This window comes from Pongo pygmaeus, chromosome 8, assembly GCF_028885625.2.
Source record: "Pongo pygmaeus isolate AG05252 chromosome 8, NHGRI_mPonPyg2-v2.0_pri, whole genome shotgun sequence".
Lineage (NCBI taxonomy): Eukaryota > Metazoa > Chordata > Mammalia > Primates > Hominidae > Pongo > Pongo pygmaeus.
Window position 1 is genome coordinate 30,518,659 of NC_072381.2, and position 15,471 is coordinate 30,534,129.

Here is a 15,471-nt window from a genome sequence, read left to right on the forward strand (position 1 = left end):
CTCTTCCATAGCCCACACTGTTCCAGCAGGGAATGCTGGCCTGAGAACCCTGCTTGGTGAGAACAAGGACTTCAGGCTCAGAGCAGTCAGAGCTGGGTCAAACAGGAGACACGACAACCATGTGCCCCCTAATATTAAATAAGGTATGCTTTTTCTCTCTCTTTTTCAGAATTTTCCCTTCATTTTAGAGAATTACAGGCACCCCATAGATCTCAGATAGGGCTGAACAGCACACATAAGTACTTATATTAGATCTTGGTCTTGGCTCGTTCAAGTTGGAGAAGTGAATGAACTAAAGTGTCTTTTAAATGAGACAAATCACACATTGGAAAAGGAGGGCCAGGCGTGGTGGCTCACACCTGTAATCCCAGCACTTTGGAAGGCTGAGGTGGGAGGATCGCTTGAGACCAGGAGGTGGGAGACCAGCCTGGGTCATAGAGCAAGACCCCGTCTCTACAAAAATAAAAAATAGAAAATAAAAAGTCAGCTGAGCATGGTGGTGTGTGCCTGTAGTCCCAGCTACTTGGGAGGCTGAAGTGGGAGGATCATTTGAGTCCCAGGAGGTGGAGGCTACAGTGAGCTATGATCGCACCACTGCACTCCAGCCTGGACAACAGCACAAGACCCTGTCTAGAAAAAGAAAAAAAGAAAAAGAAAAGGAGGGAGCAAAGGGGAACTGCCGCTCTATTCTTATTCCTACATAAATCTGGGGCCCGCTAGTGGCTGAAATCTCCCAGCTACAGGGTAAGAACCTGGAGTTTGTGGAGACAGGGAGACAGCCTCTGGCTGGGTGGGATACCGAAGGGTGGATGGTTGGGGCGGGTCCCAGCAGGCAGGAAACACAGGAGCCTCCAGCTGGCCCCTCTAGGGCAGAACTCCATAGAGGCATGAGGTGGATTCTGCAACAGTTCAGGGAGTTCCACTAAGTCCTTACTCGCCACCAATTTGCCAAAGTGAAAGGATGGCTCTTTTTTTCTTTTCAATAGTCTTTTTCCCCAAATAAGAAAGCTCAGATGCCACTGTTTCCGACATTGTGGAAATAAGATTTCTAAAGGCCTAACATACTCTTTAAGCAATAGCAAAGGTTTTATCCCTAAATAACATAAGAATTATTTAATTCACAATGTTTCTCAAAGAAGTTCCAAACAGGGACAATTTAAACACACATCATTTGGACAGTCAGAAAATAGCGATTTTACTAATCCAGTGGGAAAAGTTGATTGCATCCTAAGTTTTTTGCTGGTTATGGTTCAAATTTGACATTCACAATGTCAGAAAAGATGAAAAAAAATTTTTTTAAGGCTGGGTGTGGTGACTCACGTCTGCAATCCCAGCACGTTGGGAGGCCGAGACGGGTGGATCACTGGAGGTCAGGAGTTTGAGACCAGCCTGGCCAATATGGTGAAACCTTGTCTCTACTAAAAATATGAAAATTAGCCAGGCATGGTAGTAGGTGCTTGTAATTCCAGCTACTTGGGAGGCTGAGGCAGGAGAATCGCTTGAACCCAGGAGGGGGAGGCTGCAGTGAGCCAAGATCGTGTCACTGCACTCCAGTCTGGGCGACAGAGTGAGACTCTGTCTCAGAAAATAAATAAATAAATAAATATAACAATAACTTTTTAATATATTTCCTTGAGCATCAAACATATTCTAAAATAGGAGCGTATGGAGGTTTTCCTATAATTTCTTAGTTTCTACGCTTTTTGTCTACAAATGGGGATAATATTGCTTTCTTCTAAAGGCTGTCTTCAATATTAAATGAAAGCCGGGCGCGGTGGCTCACGCCTGTAATCCCAACACTTTGGGTGGCTGAGGCAGGCAGATCACCTGAGGTCAGGCATTCGACACCAGCGTGGCCAACATGGCGAAGCCCTGCCTCTACTAAAAATGCAAAAATTAGCTGGTTATGGTGGTGGGCTCCTGTGATCCCAGCTACTCAGGAGGGTGAGGCAGGAGAATCGCTTGAACCTGGGAGGCGGAGGTTGTAGTGAGCCGCGATGGTGCCTCTGCACTCTAGCCTGGGTGACAGAGCGAGACTCCGTCTCAAAAAACAAACAAACAAAAATTAAATGAGAGATCATGCACAAAATGTGGAAGGCAGTCTGTGATGCTGGGTAGCACTGAGCATTGAGAACTTAATATAGTCAGGCCCCGGATAGGGGAGAGACTGACGCAACAAGGCTGAAGAAGACAGACCTGCCCTCCTTAGTGGGGACAGGCATTTATAAAAAAACGATGAAGGAAATCTGTAAATTCCAGACTCTATTTCTGAGACTCTGAAATGTGAACGTGGATGTGTAATTTGAAATAAGCTCTGTTAAGAGCATGTGAACTGAGAAAATTCATGAAGAAAGAGGGTGTGTCTTTCTAACGCTGCCGTCCAGCTGGAATTTCTGTCCTCTTACCGTATTCTCCTGGTTAGAGCACACGGGGTTGGCTGCTCTAACACTAATCTGAGCACACCACGGTCTCGCCATGGACCAGGGGAGAGTTGGAGACGTGGCACCTTGGTCAGTTCTACTCACTACGTGGCCCTGGAGGCTACCGGAGCTGAATCCCTCCTTTGGTAAAATGAGGCAGTCAGAGATGGTTAGAATAAAGTTTGGAAGTCCTATGATTTTATGTATTTCTTTCTCAAGAAAGAAAAGTAAAGCCCAAATAAATATAGAAATAACATTCTTATTTTAAATAGTTTAAGCTTCATTATTTCATTTTCACAAAAGGGAGGGATTAAAGTCTCACGGAAAAGCTATCATGGATGAATTGTAAATATATGTAATTTAGTTATTTTCAGCAAAGTACAAATAAAAGTACTGTCAAGGTAAGGGGGAAAAGATCACTGGCAACATATTTTGCATTAGTGTAATTTATTACAAATATAGCTGCTAAATAAAGTGTCCCCTGTCCTTTCTTAAACATATTTTAACAAACTGAATAGCTGAATATCAATTAAGCATTCCTTTCTATCATGATTCTGAACAGACTGGGCTCAGGGATCTCTTGGAGACCATGATAAGTTATGGCTTCTGTTAGCCAGCAGGTGTGCGTGCTCACGCATTCAATTCTGAATACACTTCCTGGCTGTTCACAGAAACTTTACAGCCATCCTTGAACGCCTTAGATGTCCACAAAGCCCAAGCTAAGAAGCTGCATCTTTCCAGTATCTCACTTTTAAAAATGAGAATTTTACAGTAGGATTAAAGCTTTCAGAAAAATACAGATCAACTAAAATTTACCAAAAAACAAGCAAGTAAATCAGGAATTATTGCTTAGTGGATAGACACAGGACTTCTTCATCAAAAGTCCTAAGTCCAGATGGACAGAATATCCCAAAGATGGGAAGGCTCCTTTAAAAGCCTTTGAAAGAATGGGGCATAATATTAGTATTTCCCACTGGGGAATACCCCAGGGATATTTTCTCATGTGTAAAACATCAGAACTTGTGTATAAGTGATATTTATTGTTAATTTCCTTAAATGATTTCTCTTCTTCCTCACCTAACCAGTTACCAATATTTGGGTTTCTAGGATGAAACTCTCTTTGAGCCCCATTTTCGTGGAAGAGAACTTCAAGCCTCAATAGGCCCAACTGCTTCCCCGATTGAAGACATCCCTCTCCTCATTGCACTGTCCCCTCTGCCCCTTCCCTATGCCCCTCAGCCTGCCAGGTCTAACTTATCATGAATTTTAAGTAAGTAAAGGAGAAAGTAAGTCAGATTTAACAATCTTATTAATTTGTCAGTTGAAAAAGATGGCATCTATTATTTTATAAATAATGTTCAAGAAGCTTGGCTTAAAACTAGAAAGAAGGGCCAGGCATGGTGGTGCATGTCTGTAATCCCTGCATTTTGGAAGGCTGAGGTGGGAGGACTGTTTGAGGCCAGGAGTTGGAGACCAGCCTGGGCAACATGGTGAGACCTGCCAACTCTACAAAAAATCTTTTTGAAAAAATTAGCCAGGCATGATGGTACGTGTCTGCAGTCCCAGCTACTGGGGAGTCCGAGGCAGGAGGATCACTTGTGCCCAGGAGTTCAAGGCTGCAGTGGAGCTGTGACAGCACCATTGCACTCTAGTCTGGGCAACAGAGGAAGACCATTCCTCTAAAAAAAAAGAAAGAAGGGGCCAGGCACGGTGGCTCAAGCCTGTAATCCCAGCAATTTGGGAGGCCGAGGCAGGTGGATCAGGACGTCAGGAGATCGAGATCATCCTAGCTAACACGGTGAAGCCCCGACTCTACTAAAAATACAAAAAATTAGCTGGGTGTGGTGGTGTGCGCCTGTAGTCCCAGCCACTTGGGAGGCTGAGGCAGGAGAATCGCTTGAACCTGGGAGGCAGAGGTTGCAGTAAGCCAAGATCGCCCCATTGCACTCCAGCCTGGGTGACAGAACAAGACTTGGTCTCGAAAAAAAAAAGAAAGAAGGAAAAGAAAGAAAGAAGACTTTTCATTGGTATAGTCTTAGGCAGTTTGAAATGTATCTAGAAAAATAAGAGTGGTCAGTGCCTAACAAAGCATGCAGACTTCTGTGCAGTGGGAGGTGCTGAGGGAGGGTGGAGGTTGGCAGAACTGTGGGAACAGGCAATGGAAATGATTCTCCTAATATGGAGTTGACAAGACTTTTCTTCACCCAGTTTTCCTATCACTATTCCATCATGTTTTTTTCCTACTGAAGACTTTCTCCTTTTTTTTTGTACAAATTTATGTGGTGCATGAGAAATTTTGTTACACATATAAAATGCATAGTGATCAAGTCTCTATTTAGAATGTCCATCATCTGAGTACAATACGTTTTTATTTAGTCACCCTATTCTGCTATCAAACCCTGAATTTATTCCCCCTATTGCATCTTTTGCTGCTTAATTCATCTGTGGTTAAGGGTTAACAAGGAAAACACATCCCCAAGGTAATTTACTTCCAATTCTCTGTATCTGTCTCATTTAAATATATTCCTCTGCACCCTACATCATTCTTTTGAAAGAAATTAGGCTACTGTGTTATTTGATGCTGAAATACAATCTTTCAAGCTATTACCTGACATACAATTTCTAAATGCAGTTCAGAAAAGTCATCCATTTTACAATCTGTAAAAGAAACAAAACTTGGATTCTAAGCCCAAAGATGTATGCCCTGTATGTAAATTTATCTTCACTTCCTCTACACATATTTTATACAAAGTCACAAGTGGTTTGTGCATTCAGTATGAACCCTGTGTATCCAAAAGGGGAAGAGCCAAGATCTCAGCTCCTGTCACTAGATAGTCCAAGAATTTAATATTATAAAAGACATTGGGACAGTGGAAGCAAATAAATAAAACAGAAGTCTGTTTCTGTTTGTTTTCTCATCTGAGCCTGGAACCAGCCCTGTCCAAACCAGGCTCATTATTAACCAGGCTCACGAGCAAAGGCGGTTCACTCTCAAACACCTCAGCTTCCTAGAATTACTCCAGGACAACAGCACAGCCCCGTTAGAAGCTGAATGTGTGAGTCCATCTCTTTGCCCATCACCCAGATCGTTTTCTAAAAGCAAGCTGTAAGCTCCTCCCCGAGAGAATTACTTTTCGCTCACCGAATCTCATTACCTTTCTTTAATAGACATGGTTTTGCTGGGTGAGTCAAGAAGGCCCTCCCCTGTTGGCGTTTTGATCTCTCCAGCGGCAAACATCGCACATGGATTCTTGCAGAGCTTCTCCTGTGGCTGTTCCGAAGAATCCTGGGGCTTCCAGGACACGGGGGCTGCGGTTTGAGCAACAGTTTTCCCAGCAGCTGTCCCCGTCTGCTCGGAAGTGGGCTCCCCGAACTCTGCCGCTGGGAAGGAAAAGAGCAACATCAGCACTGGACTCCTCAGGCGAACATTCTTCCAGCGATTCACCCTCAACAGTGCAGCTCTCAGGGTTCAATCCGTGGGCACACGGTGGGTGACCCAATCCACTGGGATTTATGCAAATCTGCAGCACGCTACACTCTGTGAGAAAACCAAACTTCCCGGAGGGTTACCCACACAGCAAAATGCTTCGTGGCAATTGGTTTCTCTCCTGTGTGTGAGACACAGGAAGTCAGCTTTAACTATTTACTCCAGAATGGTTCTATTCTCCAAAATAATACTTTAACATTCAAATGTGCTATACTCACAAACGCGAACCCCTGTCATAACTTACACTGTACTGTTTCATGCAAACAGGGAAAGAGGATGAAGGGCCCACGCAGTGTGGCTTGCTAGCCTGCAAAACAGGCGTGCAGGAAGAAACACTCTAGCAATTCAGAGACTGGTGTCAAGTCTTTCCTTAATTCCTTGTGCTTACCCAGCCTGGACCTTTGGGGTCATCAATTTCTAAAAGGGGCCACCAGAACTAAGCAGCTCAGAAGGCCATTGTGTGAGTGACCAAAGTCAACAGAAACTCCATGAAGATGCATGAAAGCGCTTCCAGTAGTTTTATTGCTGAAAACCTGATGTATCCTCTAGTCAGATCCAGGGAAGAATAGGATTCCTGCTGAACTTTTAACCAATACTAGCTGTAAACTGCCTATAGAACTTTGTTAAAAGCCATCATAGATACACAGGACAAATCAAGCAGAAACTAAAACCCAGTGGCTTTCTAAAGCTTTAGGGGCACTGGTCATTTACCTCTTAGTGAAAACTTCCTTTTCATAACATTCTCCACCTCCACCTTGTCTTCAAAGGGCAGCCTGTCCCTCAAGTCCAAGTTTCCTTGTGCATTCGTTTTAGCCATGGAAAATTCCTTCGGTTCATCCCCAAGGAGGGTGATGGGAGGATTTGCCCGTTCCAGGCTTCCTTTTCTGGGAACGGCATATTTAGGTTCCTTATAGCTGTCACCTTCCCTGGCTCTGTTCAGGATGGGGTGGGACACTTCTGCTTCCTCAAAAGACCCATACTTCTCCATCCCACTGTCTCGACCTGTCAAAGCTCTCTTGCTTTCTGTCTCTCCATATTCTCTCAACATTCCCTTGTTCCCGCTACTCTCTACCAAGGGCTGCCAAGCTTGCGATTTCAGAATGCTTCTAACTGGAGAGTCTGAATTTTCTATTGAAGAAGAAAACTTATAGTCAGTGGCACTTGCATTGTGGTCAAGAGGTGGCTTCGTGCGAAGATCCCCGGCATACATTGGAGCAACTGTGGATGCTACGGTAGACACCGATGTGTTCACGGCAGGTGAGAAAGGAATGAGCTTTCCACTCTGCACCTGGAAGGACACATTTAAAAAGTAAAAAAGCTGCTTGAAAAATATCTTCTATAAAAATCCTGGTTTATGAATTGACAGAAGCTGAAATACTCGATTTGATGCAGTTTCACTGTTTCTCTTAGTGGAAAACCATTCCTGGACATAGTTATATAATACGTCTCATTAAACAAAATCCTCTGGGTGAAACGCAGTTGTGCATACTATTTTTTTCTCTCCAAAATGGACTCATTCTAGATATTTCAGCAAGCAAGGTATGAAAACAAAAAAAGAGCAACCTACTTGGTAGAATTATCATTTTTCAGGAAGAAAGCTATTACCAAATCACCTACAGGTAGCAGTTTCCTGGTAGAGCACCTTAATTACATCATTGACCTCAGAGGAATACTGCAGTGCGATAATTTAAGAACACACACACACAAACGGCAATCGGACTATAGCACACCCACCTGCTCCACCTCTCCCAGCGTGACTGGCTGAGTTTGATAGCGAGCGTTCATTCTCCTCTGTCTCGTGTCTATTCTGTTCCGGGTAGAAATCGCTTTCGAGACTGGCTGGGACAATTTGTTAAACAAGGCCAACTTTTCGGCCAAGCTTAGAGTGGAGGAATCAGGTTCTCCTTGCTCAGCAAGCTCTTTGCCCTCATTTGTCTGGTCCTTGGCTAAAGCCTTTTGGTGAGCAGAGGCCTGCAATCTGAAAAAAATAAAATGTCAGCAACACATATACCAACAAACAAAAGCCCACCACTAAGTTTCTATGTTAAGTTTCTGCCAAGTGTCACATCATTTTGCAAAGGGCTTCTTTTTCCCTAAGCACATCTAGGACAGAGGCAGGCAGCTGTTCAGCTACTCAACAAGCAGAGTCGGCACAGGACACTTAGCATCATCACTTCTACAAAGAGCAGACTTTGAGCTCCGAATTATTTCTACAAAACGAATTTCCTGTTTAAGACATTGAAGTCAGCTTGGCTATACCTTATCTTAGACTGGGAGGTGGCATTGTTAGTATCATAATAAGTAGAATGAAAGGGAGTCACAAAGTATTACCTATGGTGTATTTAGACCTCATCTAAAGATGTGGTTCAGAAGGTGCTCTTTCATTTTAAATAATTAGGAAACGATACAGTCATCTGTCAACAACATAATAACAGAAGGTCTTGATTTTCACTTGCTAAAGACAAATGGCTTAATTTTTAAAGAGTCACTGCTTCAGCTTAGCATTTACTGTCATAGGTTCCTACCAGTTTTCTAAAAGGTACTTAAATCTGCAATTTCCAGTAACCAGAGGAGTAAAGAAAATTTCAGGTGATTATAAATCCCTCCAACTGGCCAGGTCTGGTGGCCCATATCTATGGAAGGCCAAGGCAAGAGGATCACTTGAATTTAGGAGTTGGAGACTAGCCTGGGCAACATTGTGAAACCCCATCTCTACAAAAAATATAAAAATTAGCCAGGCTTGGTGGTGTGCACCTGTGATCCCAGCTACTTGGGAGGCTGAGGTGGGAGGATTGCTTGAGCCTGTGAGGTTGAGGCTGCAGTCAGCAGTGATCAAGCCTGGGCAACAGAGCAAGACTGTGTCTCAAAAATAAATGAATGAATACATAAATCAGTGAATAAATAAAGAGCTCCCTCCAATTTCCAGCTAGAAAAGAAGGAAAGCCTGAAGTCTTCACAGTCAATATGAATCTCTAGAGGTTTTTAATGCACTATATCTTCTGCCCCTGACCGATCCAATTCTCAGATCTAGTAAAGGAGATATTCTGCCTTGATTCCAGTGAATCCCCAATGCACAGGCTGTCCCAGGCCAAAGAGTAGCCAGCCTCCATATTCCAGGTGTATAGTGAGGCCAGTGACAAAAAAGCCACCTGAGCCTCAGAGCCCTGCGTGGACCTAGTGCAGTAACCAGGAGGGCAGGGAAACCCACTTCTCCGGGAGGGCCCTGCTGTGGGTGTACCAGCTTTATCCCGGCACTGCCATTATTTTTAGCTTTTGTGGTTTGGCTCATATAACAGTAAAATGAAGGGATATGACCTGATGTAAGGACATAATTTTAAAGCACCACAATCTGAAACACGATAGTAAAACATCTACGTTTAGACACTATAAATTGTTATTTTCCCAGTCACAAAATATAATGGCATTGTCTCTCTATAAATCAGAAAGAGGGAGGATTGTTTTCAGCTTGTATTTGTGTCTACAGGTGTTTGAAAAAGACTGGGTCTTATCAGCATTTCAACATTCAGGTTAATGTCCCATTTTTCTTTTTTTTTCTTTCTTTTTTTCTGTTTCTTTCTTTCTTTTTTCTTTTTTTTTTGAGACAGAATCTTGCTCTGTCACCAGGCTGGAGTGCAGTGGCTCAGTCTCGGGTCACTGTAACCTCCGCCTCCCAGGTTCAAGCGATTCTCCTGCCTCAGCCTCCCAAGTAGCTAGGATTACTGGCACATGCCACCATGCCCAGCTAATTTTTGTATTTTTAGTAGAGACGGGATTTCACCATGTTGGCCAGGATGGTCTCCATCTCTTGACCTCGTGATCCACCCGCCTTGGCCTCTCAAAGCGCTGGGATTACAGGCGTGAGCCACCATGCCCAACCAATGTCCCATTTTTCTATTAATCTTTATTAAATGCTATAACAGTATTTAGATAAAGAACAAAATTTTTGAGGGATGACTATTATTACGAAAAACAAACAAAGCAACTGGATACGTGAGTTAGTGTGATCCTAGTTCTAACACATAACATATGCAGAGAGACGAAATGTTTTCCCACGCATGCCAGCATGTGGTTATCAGCACCTTGCGCTATGACAAAACAAAATGCCACACATTCTGGAACAACTCACGGCACTGACTTGTTTGTCAAACAAACGACAGACATTCAAGACTTTAGGATGCATCTGCTGTTCAGCACCTTTGCACCGGGTGCCGCATGCATCTGTATCTGTCCAGTACCTGGCAGGCTGCACAGCGCTCCTAGCTACAGTGGGGCTAGGAAGTCTCGCCATTACAGGGTGGGTGCCCCCAGAACACGAAGCGGGGATAGGTTCACTTTAAAAGCAATTGCCAAAGAGGAAACATTCATAAGGAGAGAGAAGAAAAGAAGCATTAAGGACAGCATAGTTTTAAATTCAGAAACGTTAAATCAAAAATTTTAACAGAATATTTTGCTAATTATTTTTGGGGAGAAAAATCACGAAAGAACTTGAAAAGCAAATACAAACTCAGGAAATAAGAGATAGTGGCTACCCAAAGCAAATGGGGTAAGAATAGATGTTCAGAGCTGGGAGGGTTTACTCTGTCTTGAGAATACATGTCTTGGTGTAAAAAAAAATAATAATTCAAAGAAGCAAATATTAGCTATCCAAAAATCAGTAGATTATGTCTGTGTTTTAGAATATTGTTTTCAATCTAATTTTTTTCTTTCTTTTTTTTTTTTTTTTGGAGATGGAGTCTGGCTCTGTCACCAGGCTGGAGTGCAGTGGCATGATCTTGGCTCACTGCAACCTCCACCTCCCGGGGTCAAGCGTTTCTCCTGCCTCAGCCTCCCGAGTAGCTAGGATTACAGGCGCGCGCCACCATGCCCAGTTAATTTTTGTATTTTTGTTAGCGATGAGGTTTCACCGTGTTAGCCAGGATGGTCTTGATCTCTTGACCTTGTGATCCACCCGTCTCAGCCTCCCAAAGTGCTGGGATAACAGGCATAAGCCACTGCGCCCGGCCTTTTTTTTTTTTTTTTTTTGACAGAGTCTCACTCTGTTGCCCAGGCTGGAATGCAGTGGCACCATCTCGGCTCACTGCAGCCTCCACCTCCTGGGTTCAAGCAGTTCTCCTGCCTCAGCCTCCCGAGTAGCTGGGATTACAGGCGTGCGCCACCATGCCCGGCCAATATTTTTGTAATTTTTAGTAGGGATGGGGTTTCACCATGTTGGCCAGGCTGGTCTTGAACTCCTGACCTCAGGTGATCCACCCACCTCTGCCTCCCAAAGTGCTGGGATTACAGGTGTGAGCCACTGTGCCCGGCCTCAATCTACTTTTTAAAAGTATCAGTGTTCTTATACAATCTATAGGCACATCAAGGTAGATTTATTGCGCCTTAAAACGGGATTCATTTTTCTTATATTTACCGTTTTGCTCCCATGGGTGTCTGCCTGTTATTTTACACCAGCCATTCAAATATTTCTTTTTTAAAAAACAAACTGATTTGCAAAGAGTTCCTAATGAGTGCAAGGATATACTTAGCTACAAATGCACCAAGAAACTGAGGAACAACTGGGGGAGGAACTGCAGGCAGCTGATCTAACAGTAGGTCCACAGAACGGGGCACTGACATAAAGGCCTTTTGGGATGTCAGTAACCTAATGGGATGAACTTTTTTTTTTTTTTTTTTTTTTCCAGGAAGGGTGTCTGTGTGTCCGAGGCAAGCACAAAACCAATTAACAACATCAACAACAAAACTAGGCTGGGTACAGTGGCTCACGCCTGTAGTTCCAGCACTTTGGGAGGCTGAGGTGGGAGGATTGCTTGAGCCCAGGAGTTTAAGATCAGGCTGGGCAACATGGCAAAACCCCATCTCCACAAAAAATACAAAAGTTAGCCAGGTGTGGTGGTTGGGCCTATAGTCCCAACTACTTGGGAGGCTGAGGTTGGAGGGTCAATTGAGCCCAGGAGGTTGAGGCTGTAGTGAGCCAAGATGGCGCACTGCATTCCAGCCTGAGTAACAGAGTGAGACACTGCCTCAAAAAAACAAACAACGCCCCCTGCAAAAATAATAAAATTTTTCACTTGATTGAAGCAATGATCTCTGAATGAACTACTCTGGGAAATTAATTCTGAATATATTGAAACATATTATTCAAAACGAACTTCCAATTGTTTGGAAAGTTATCAAACTGCAATTTAATTTTTAGAAATTTCTGGCAATGAATCCCAGCACTTTGGGAGGCTGAGGCAGGTGGATCACCTGAGGTCAGGAGTTTGAGACCAGCCTGGCCAACATGGTGAAACCCCGTCTCTACTAAAAATATAAAAATTAGCTGAATGTGGTGGCACACGCCTGTAATCCCAACTACTCAGGAGGTGGAGGCAGGAGAATCGCTTGAACCCAGGAGGTGGAGGTTGCAGTGAGCCGAGATCATGCCACTGCACTCCATTCTGGGTGACAGAGCAAGACTCTGTCTCAAAAAAAAAAAAAAAAAAAAGAAAAAAGAAAAGAGATTTCTGGCAATTAAGAACAAAACAAACCCTTATCTTTTAGAGGGGCGTACTGGGATATTTATGGATGAAATGGTAAGACCTCTAGTGTTTGTCTGAAAATAGCGCAGGAGGAAACGGGAAATGAATGGGACATGGGCTGAGCATCACCGGCCAGGAGGGGGCCAGAAGCGGATGACCGTGGAAGCTGGGGTTTCATCACAGCAATCCACCAAGTTTCACGTTTCTATTTTCCGTTGTCAAAGAGATCTTTAAAATATCAATATGCAGAGACAGAAACAAAATAGAACAAAAACTCCTTTCAAGTTTTTCTAGAAGATACACATCCCATTACAAAGTTTAGAGATACCACAGTAAACAAAATCCCTTAGTGCTAACTTCTCTGTGGCTTCTAGCTAAACCACCTCCTCCCCAATGCCTCATTTTCATTGAACACTCTTTAAATGTATTTTTTTAAAAAAAGACATTATAGCCAAGGCTGAGAAGTCCTGTGGGCACTTACGTGGCTGCGATGACCACCTCTTCAGTGGTGATGGGCTGGGTGAGGGACCTGTCCTGCAAACGGCGTAGCCTCTGCTCCACAGCTGTGTTTCTCGAGCGTCGCTTTGGAACACTTTGTTCATCAAAAGATTTTTCCATCTCCTAAGATTAGAAATATTGTGGAACCCTTATAAATTCAAGGAAAGAGCTGGGCATGGTGGCTCACGCCTGTAATCCCAGCACTTTGGGAGGCTAAGGAGGGAAGATTGCTGGAGGCCAAGAGTTCAAGACCAGCCTGGGCAACAAAGTGAGACCCCCCCATCTCTACAAAAAATGCATAAATTAGCCAGGCATGCTGGCACAGGCCTGTAGTCCCAGCTACTTGGGAGGCTGAGGTGGGAACATCACTTGAGCCTGGGAGGTTGAGGCTGCAGTGAGCCATGATCGCATTGCTGCACTCAACCCTGAGTGAGAGAGTGAGACCCTATCTCTAAAAAAAATTAAAAATAACAAAGAAATTCAAGGAAAGGAAATGGGGGCAGTAAAAATTCTTTACTTTGTTCTCCTACAGGACTTACAGGAGGGGTCACCAATGAGCACCTCGTATCGTTGTCACAAGTGTACACTCATGCTGTGTCCATGAGGTGGCCACAACCAGCCAAAGATTAGGAAGAGAACAACAGGTGGGCCAGAGGCAGGAGGGCCTTAGCATGCCCAGAGGTGCATGAAGTAGGCTGGGTCCACAAGATTCTCCCTCCCTAAGGCTTACAATTTTTATTTTTTTTGAGATGGGGGTCTCACTATGTTGCCCAGGCTGGTCTCAAACTCCTGGCCTCAAGTGATCCTCCTGCCTTGGCCTCTCAAGTAGCTGGGATTACTGCACCCAGTAGGGATCTCTATTCAAGCACGTCAGCACGGCTTACCCTGAAAAGCAACCTCTTGGCGGCGACGCTCAGCTTGGCTCGTTCATCCACCTTTTCTTCATCTGCAAAAAGCCACAAATTAAAAACTGGACATCATTAGAAAAGGTTAAGTTCGGTCTCCAAAATGTCTTTCAGGGCTGACCTGGAAATCTTTGAATACAACAATAGGTGCACTAAAATAATAATTGGTGGTAGTTTCCCCTTGCAGGGAGCCCATTCTTTCTGCTCAGTGAAAAGGTACTAATTTCCCTTGCAATTCAACCCAGCCAAACCAAAGCAAACTCTGTCCAGGGATTTCTACTCTAACGTTTGTCCGATCGAGATTTCATGAATATATTTTATGGGGGGAATTTTTTTTAGTTTTAAATAGTAGCAGCAGCACAACAAGAAGAACCTGCTCCTTTGGTTTGAATTAGTTGTTTTCACATTGGTCACTGTATGATTCTCTAACTGCTCTCAAAAAGAAGGGAAAGCTCGTCTGAAAATTTCAACTAGATTTTATTATATTCACAGAACGAAAACCTGCAGCAAAGGGAGACATTGATATGCTTCATCATCTTACTCTCTCAAAAAGCCAAAAATCTTATTATTAAATCCTGTCTAGATGAGATAATAAAGAAGAAAAAAAAGGGAAACAGGTACTTGCCATCGACAGTTGGCGTTTCTGAATGTGAAGCGCACCTAGGAAAGACATTAGCAAATAATAATAATACATTAGCAGGCGGGAGCAGAAGATCGAAATAAAACATCATATTGAAAGTAAAAATAAAAATGCAATTAAATTCTTTTAAGAAGTAACCTCCTGGTAGCAATTCTAGTTGTGAAAACACACATACAGTTGTGAAGTGACACTGTGGAGCGTGTGTGCACACAATCCCAGCCAAGTACACACCCCGTGGAGAGAGATCAGGCACAAGAACAACTTGTTAAACACCACTGATGACAATTTGCTAGACAAATCTTGCCATTTCTATATGCCATTTCTACTATTTCTATAGTATAAAACTCAAATACAATAAGTAGATGAACATTTAGAAAATGAACATAAAATTCCTCAGTTATTTTCCCTGTAAAATCTGGTGAATATGCAATCTGGGATCTAATTTAACAAGAAGGTAAAAAGTATTAAAAACATTAAACGAAAAACAATATTTCTTACTTCTTATCATCTGAATGCAATGTAAAATTGTGTATGTATCATAATACCACTGTAAAGGCTAACATTCTTTAAAAAGACTTTTAAATAAGCCAAATAAATAACGCTTATAGGTTAGATGGAAGAATTACGGAATCGCCAACATCCTATATAAATAGCATCAAGACCGTCAGTGTGGTAAAACTCCTGTGTCATTGCCACGTTCCTGGACCAGGAAACTGCACATACGCATGCCTACCTATCCGATTCCTTTCGTTCTGCTGAAGTTATAGGTTGGGTTCTAAATCTCTCGGAAGTTTTTCTACTTTCACCAGGAGAAAAATAGCGTCTTGGTTTCCGGGACCCTCTCTCCCGTTCCACACTGGTGGGCAAGCCAGGTCCTTCGGCCGACCTCTCCACCCGTGATTTGCTTTGAGAATCAAAGGGCAGAGAGTATAAGGAAGGCAAACGAAGACAGAGAAAGAGAAGACGGCAAAGGATTATGCATCTCTGTGAGTCAAGGCACAGACAC

At 43.4% G+C, this 15,471-nt stretch overlaps 1 protein-coding gene across 20 annotated transcripts in view; it reads right to left on the reverse strand.

The window, feature by feature from the left end:
* Positions 1 to 15,471, reverse strand: part of SVIL (supervillin) — a 189,336-nt gene that overhangs the window by 61,012 nt on the left and 112,853 nt on the right. For 8 of the 20 annotated variants that reach the window (XM_063669705.1, XM_063669706.1, XM_063669709.1 and 5 more), the window contains 8 exons: positions 15,199 to 15,369; positions 14,451 to 14,485; positions 13,805 to 13,866; positions 12,904 to 13,043; positions 10,143 to 10,238; positions 7,642 to 7,885; positions 6,619 to 7,195; positions 5,576 to 5,801 (listed from right to left, as the gene is read on the reverse strand). In XM_063669705.1, the coding sequence (XP_063525775.1) occupies positions 5,576 to 5,801; positions 6,619 to 7,195; positions 7,642 to 7,885; positions 10,143 to 10,238; positions 12,904 to 13,043; positions 13,805 to 13,866; positions 14,451 to 14,485; positions 15,199 to 15,369 (1,551 nt within the window). The remainder of the gene's footprint in view (positions 1 to 5,575; positions 5,802 to 6,618; positions 7,196 to 7,641; positions 7,886 to 10,142; positions 10,239 to 12,903; positions 13,044 to 13,804; positions 13,867 to 14,450; positions 14,486 to 15,198; positions 15,370 to 15,471) is intronic. The other 12 variants (XM_063669722.1, XM_063669721.1, XM_063669715.1 and 9 more) reach the window with 3 other exon arrangements.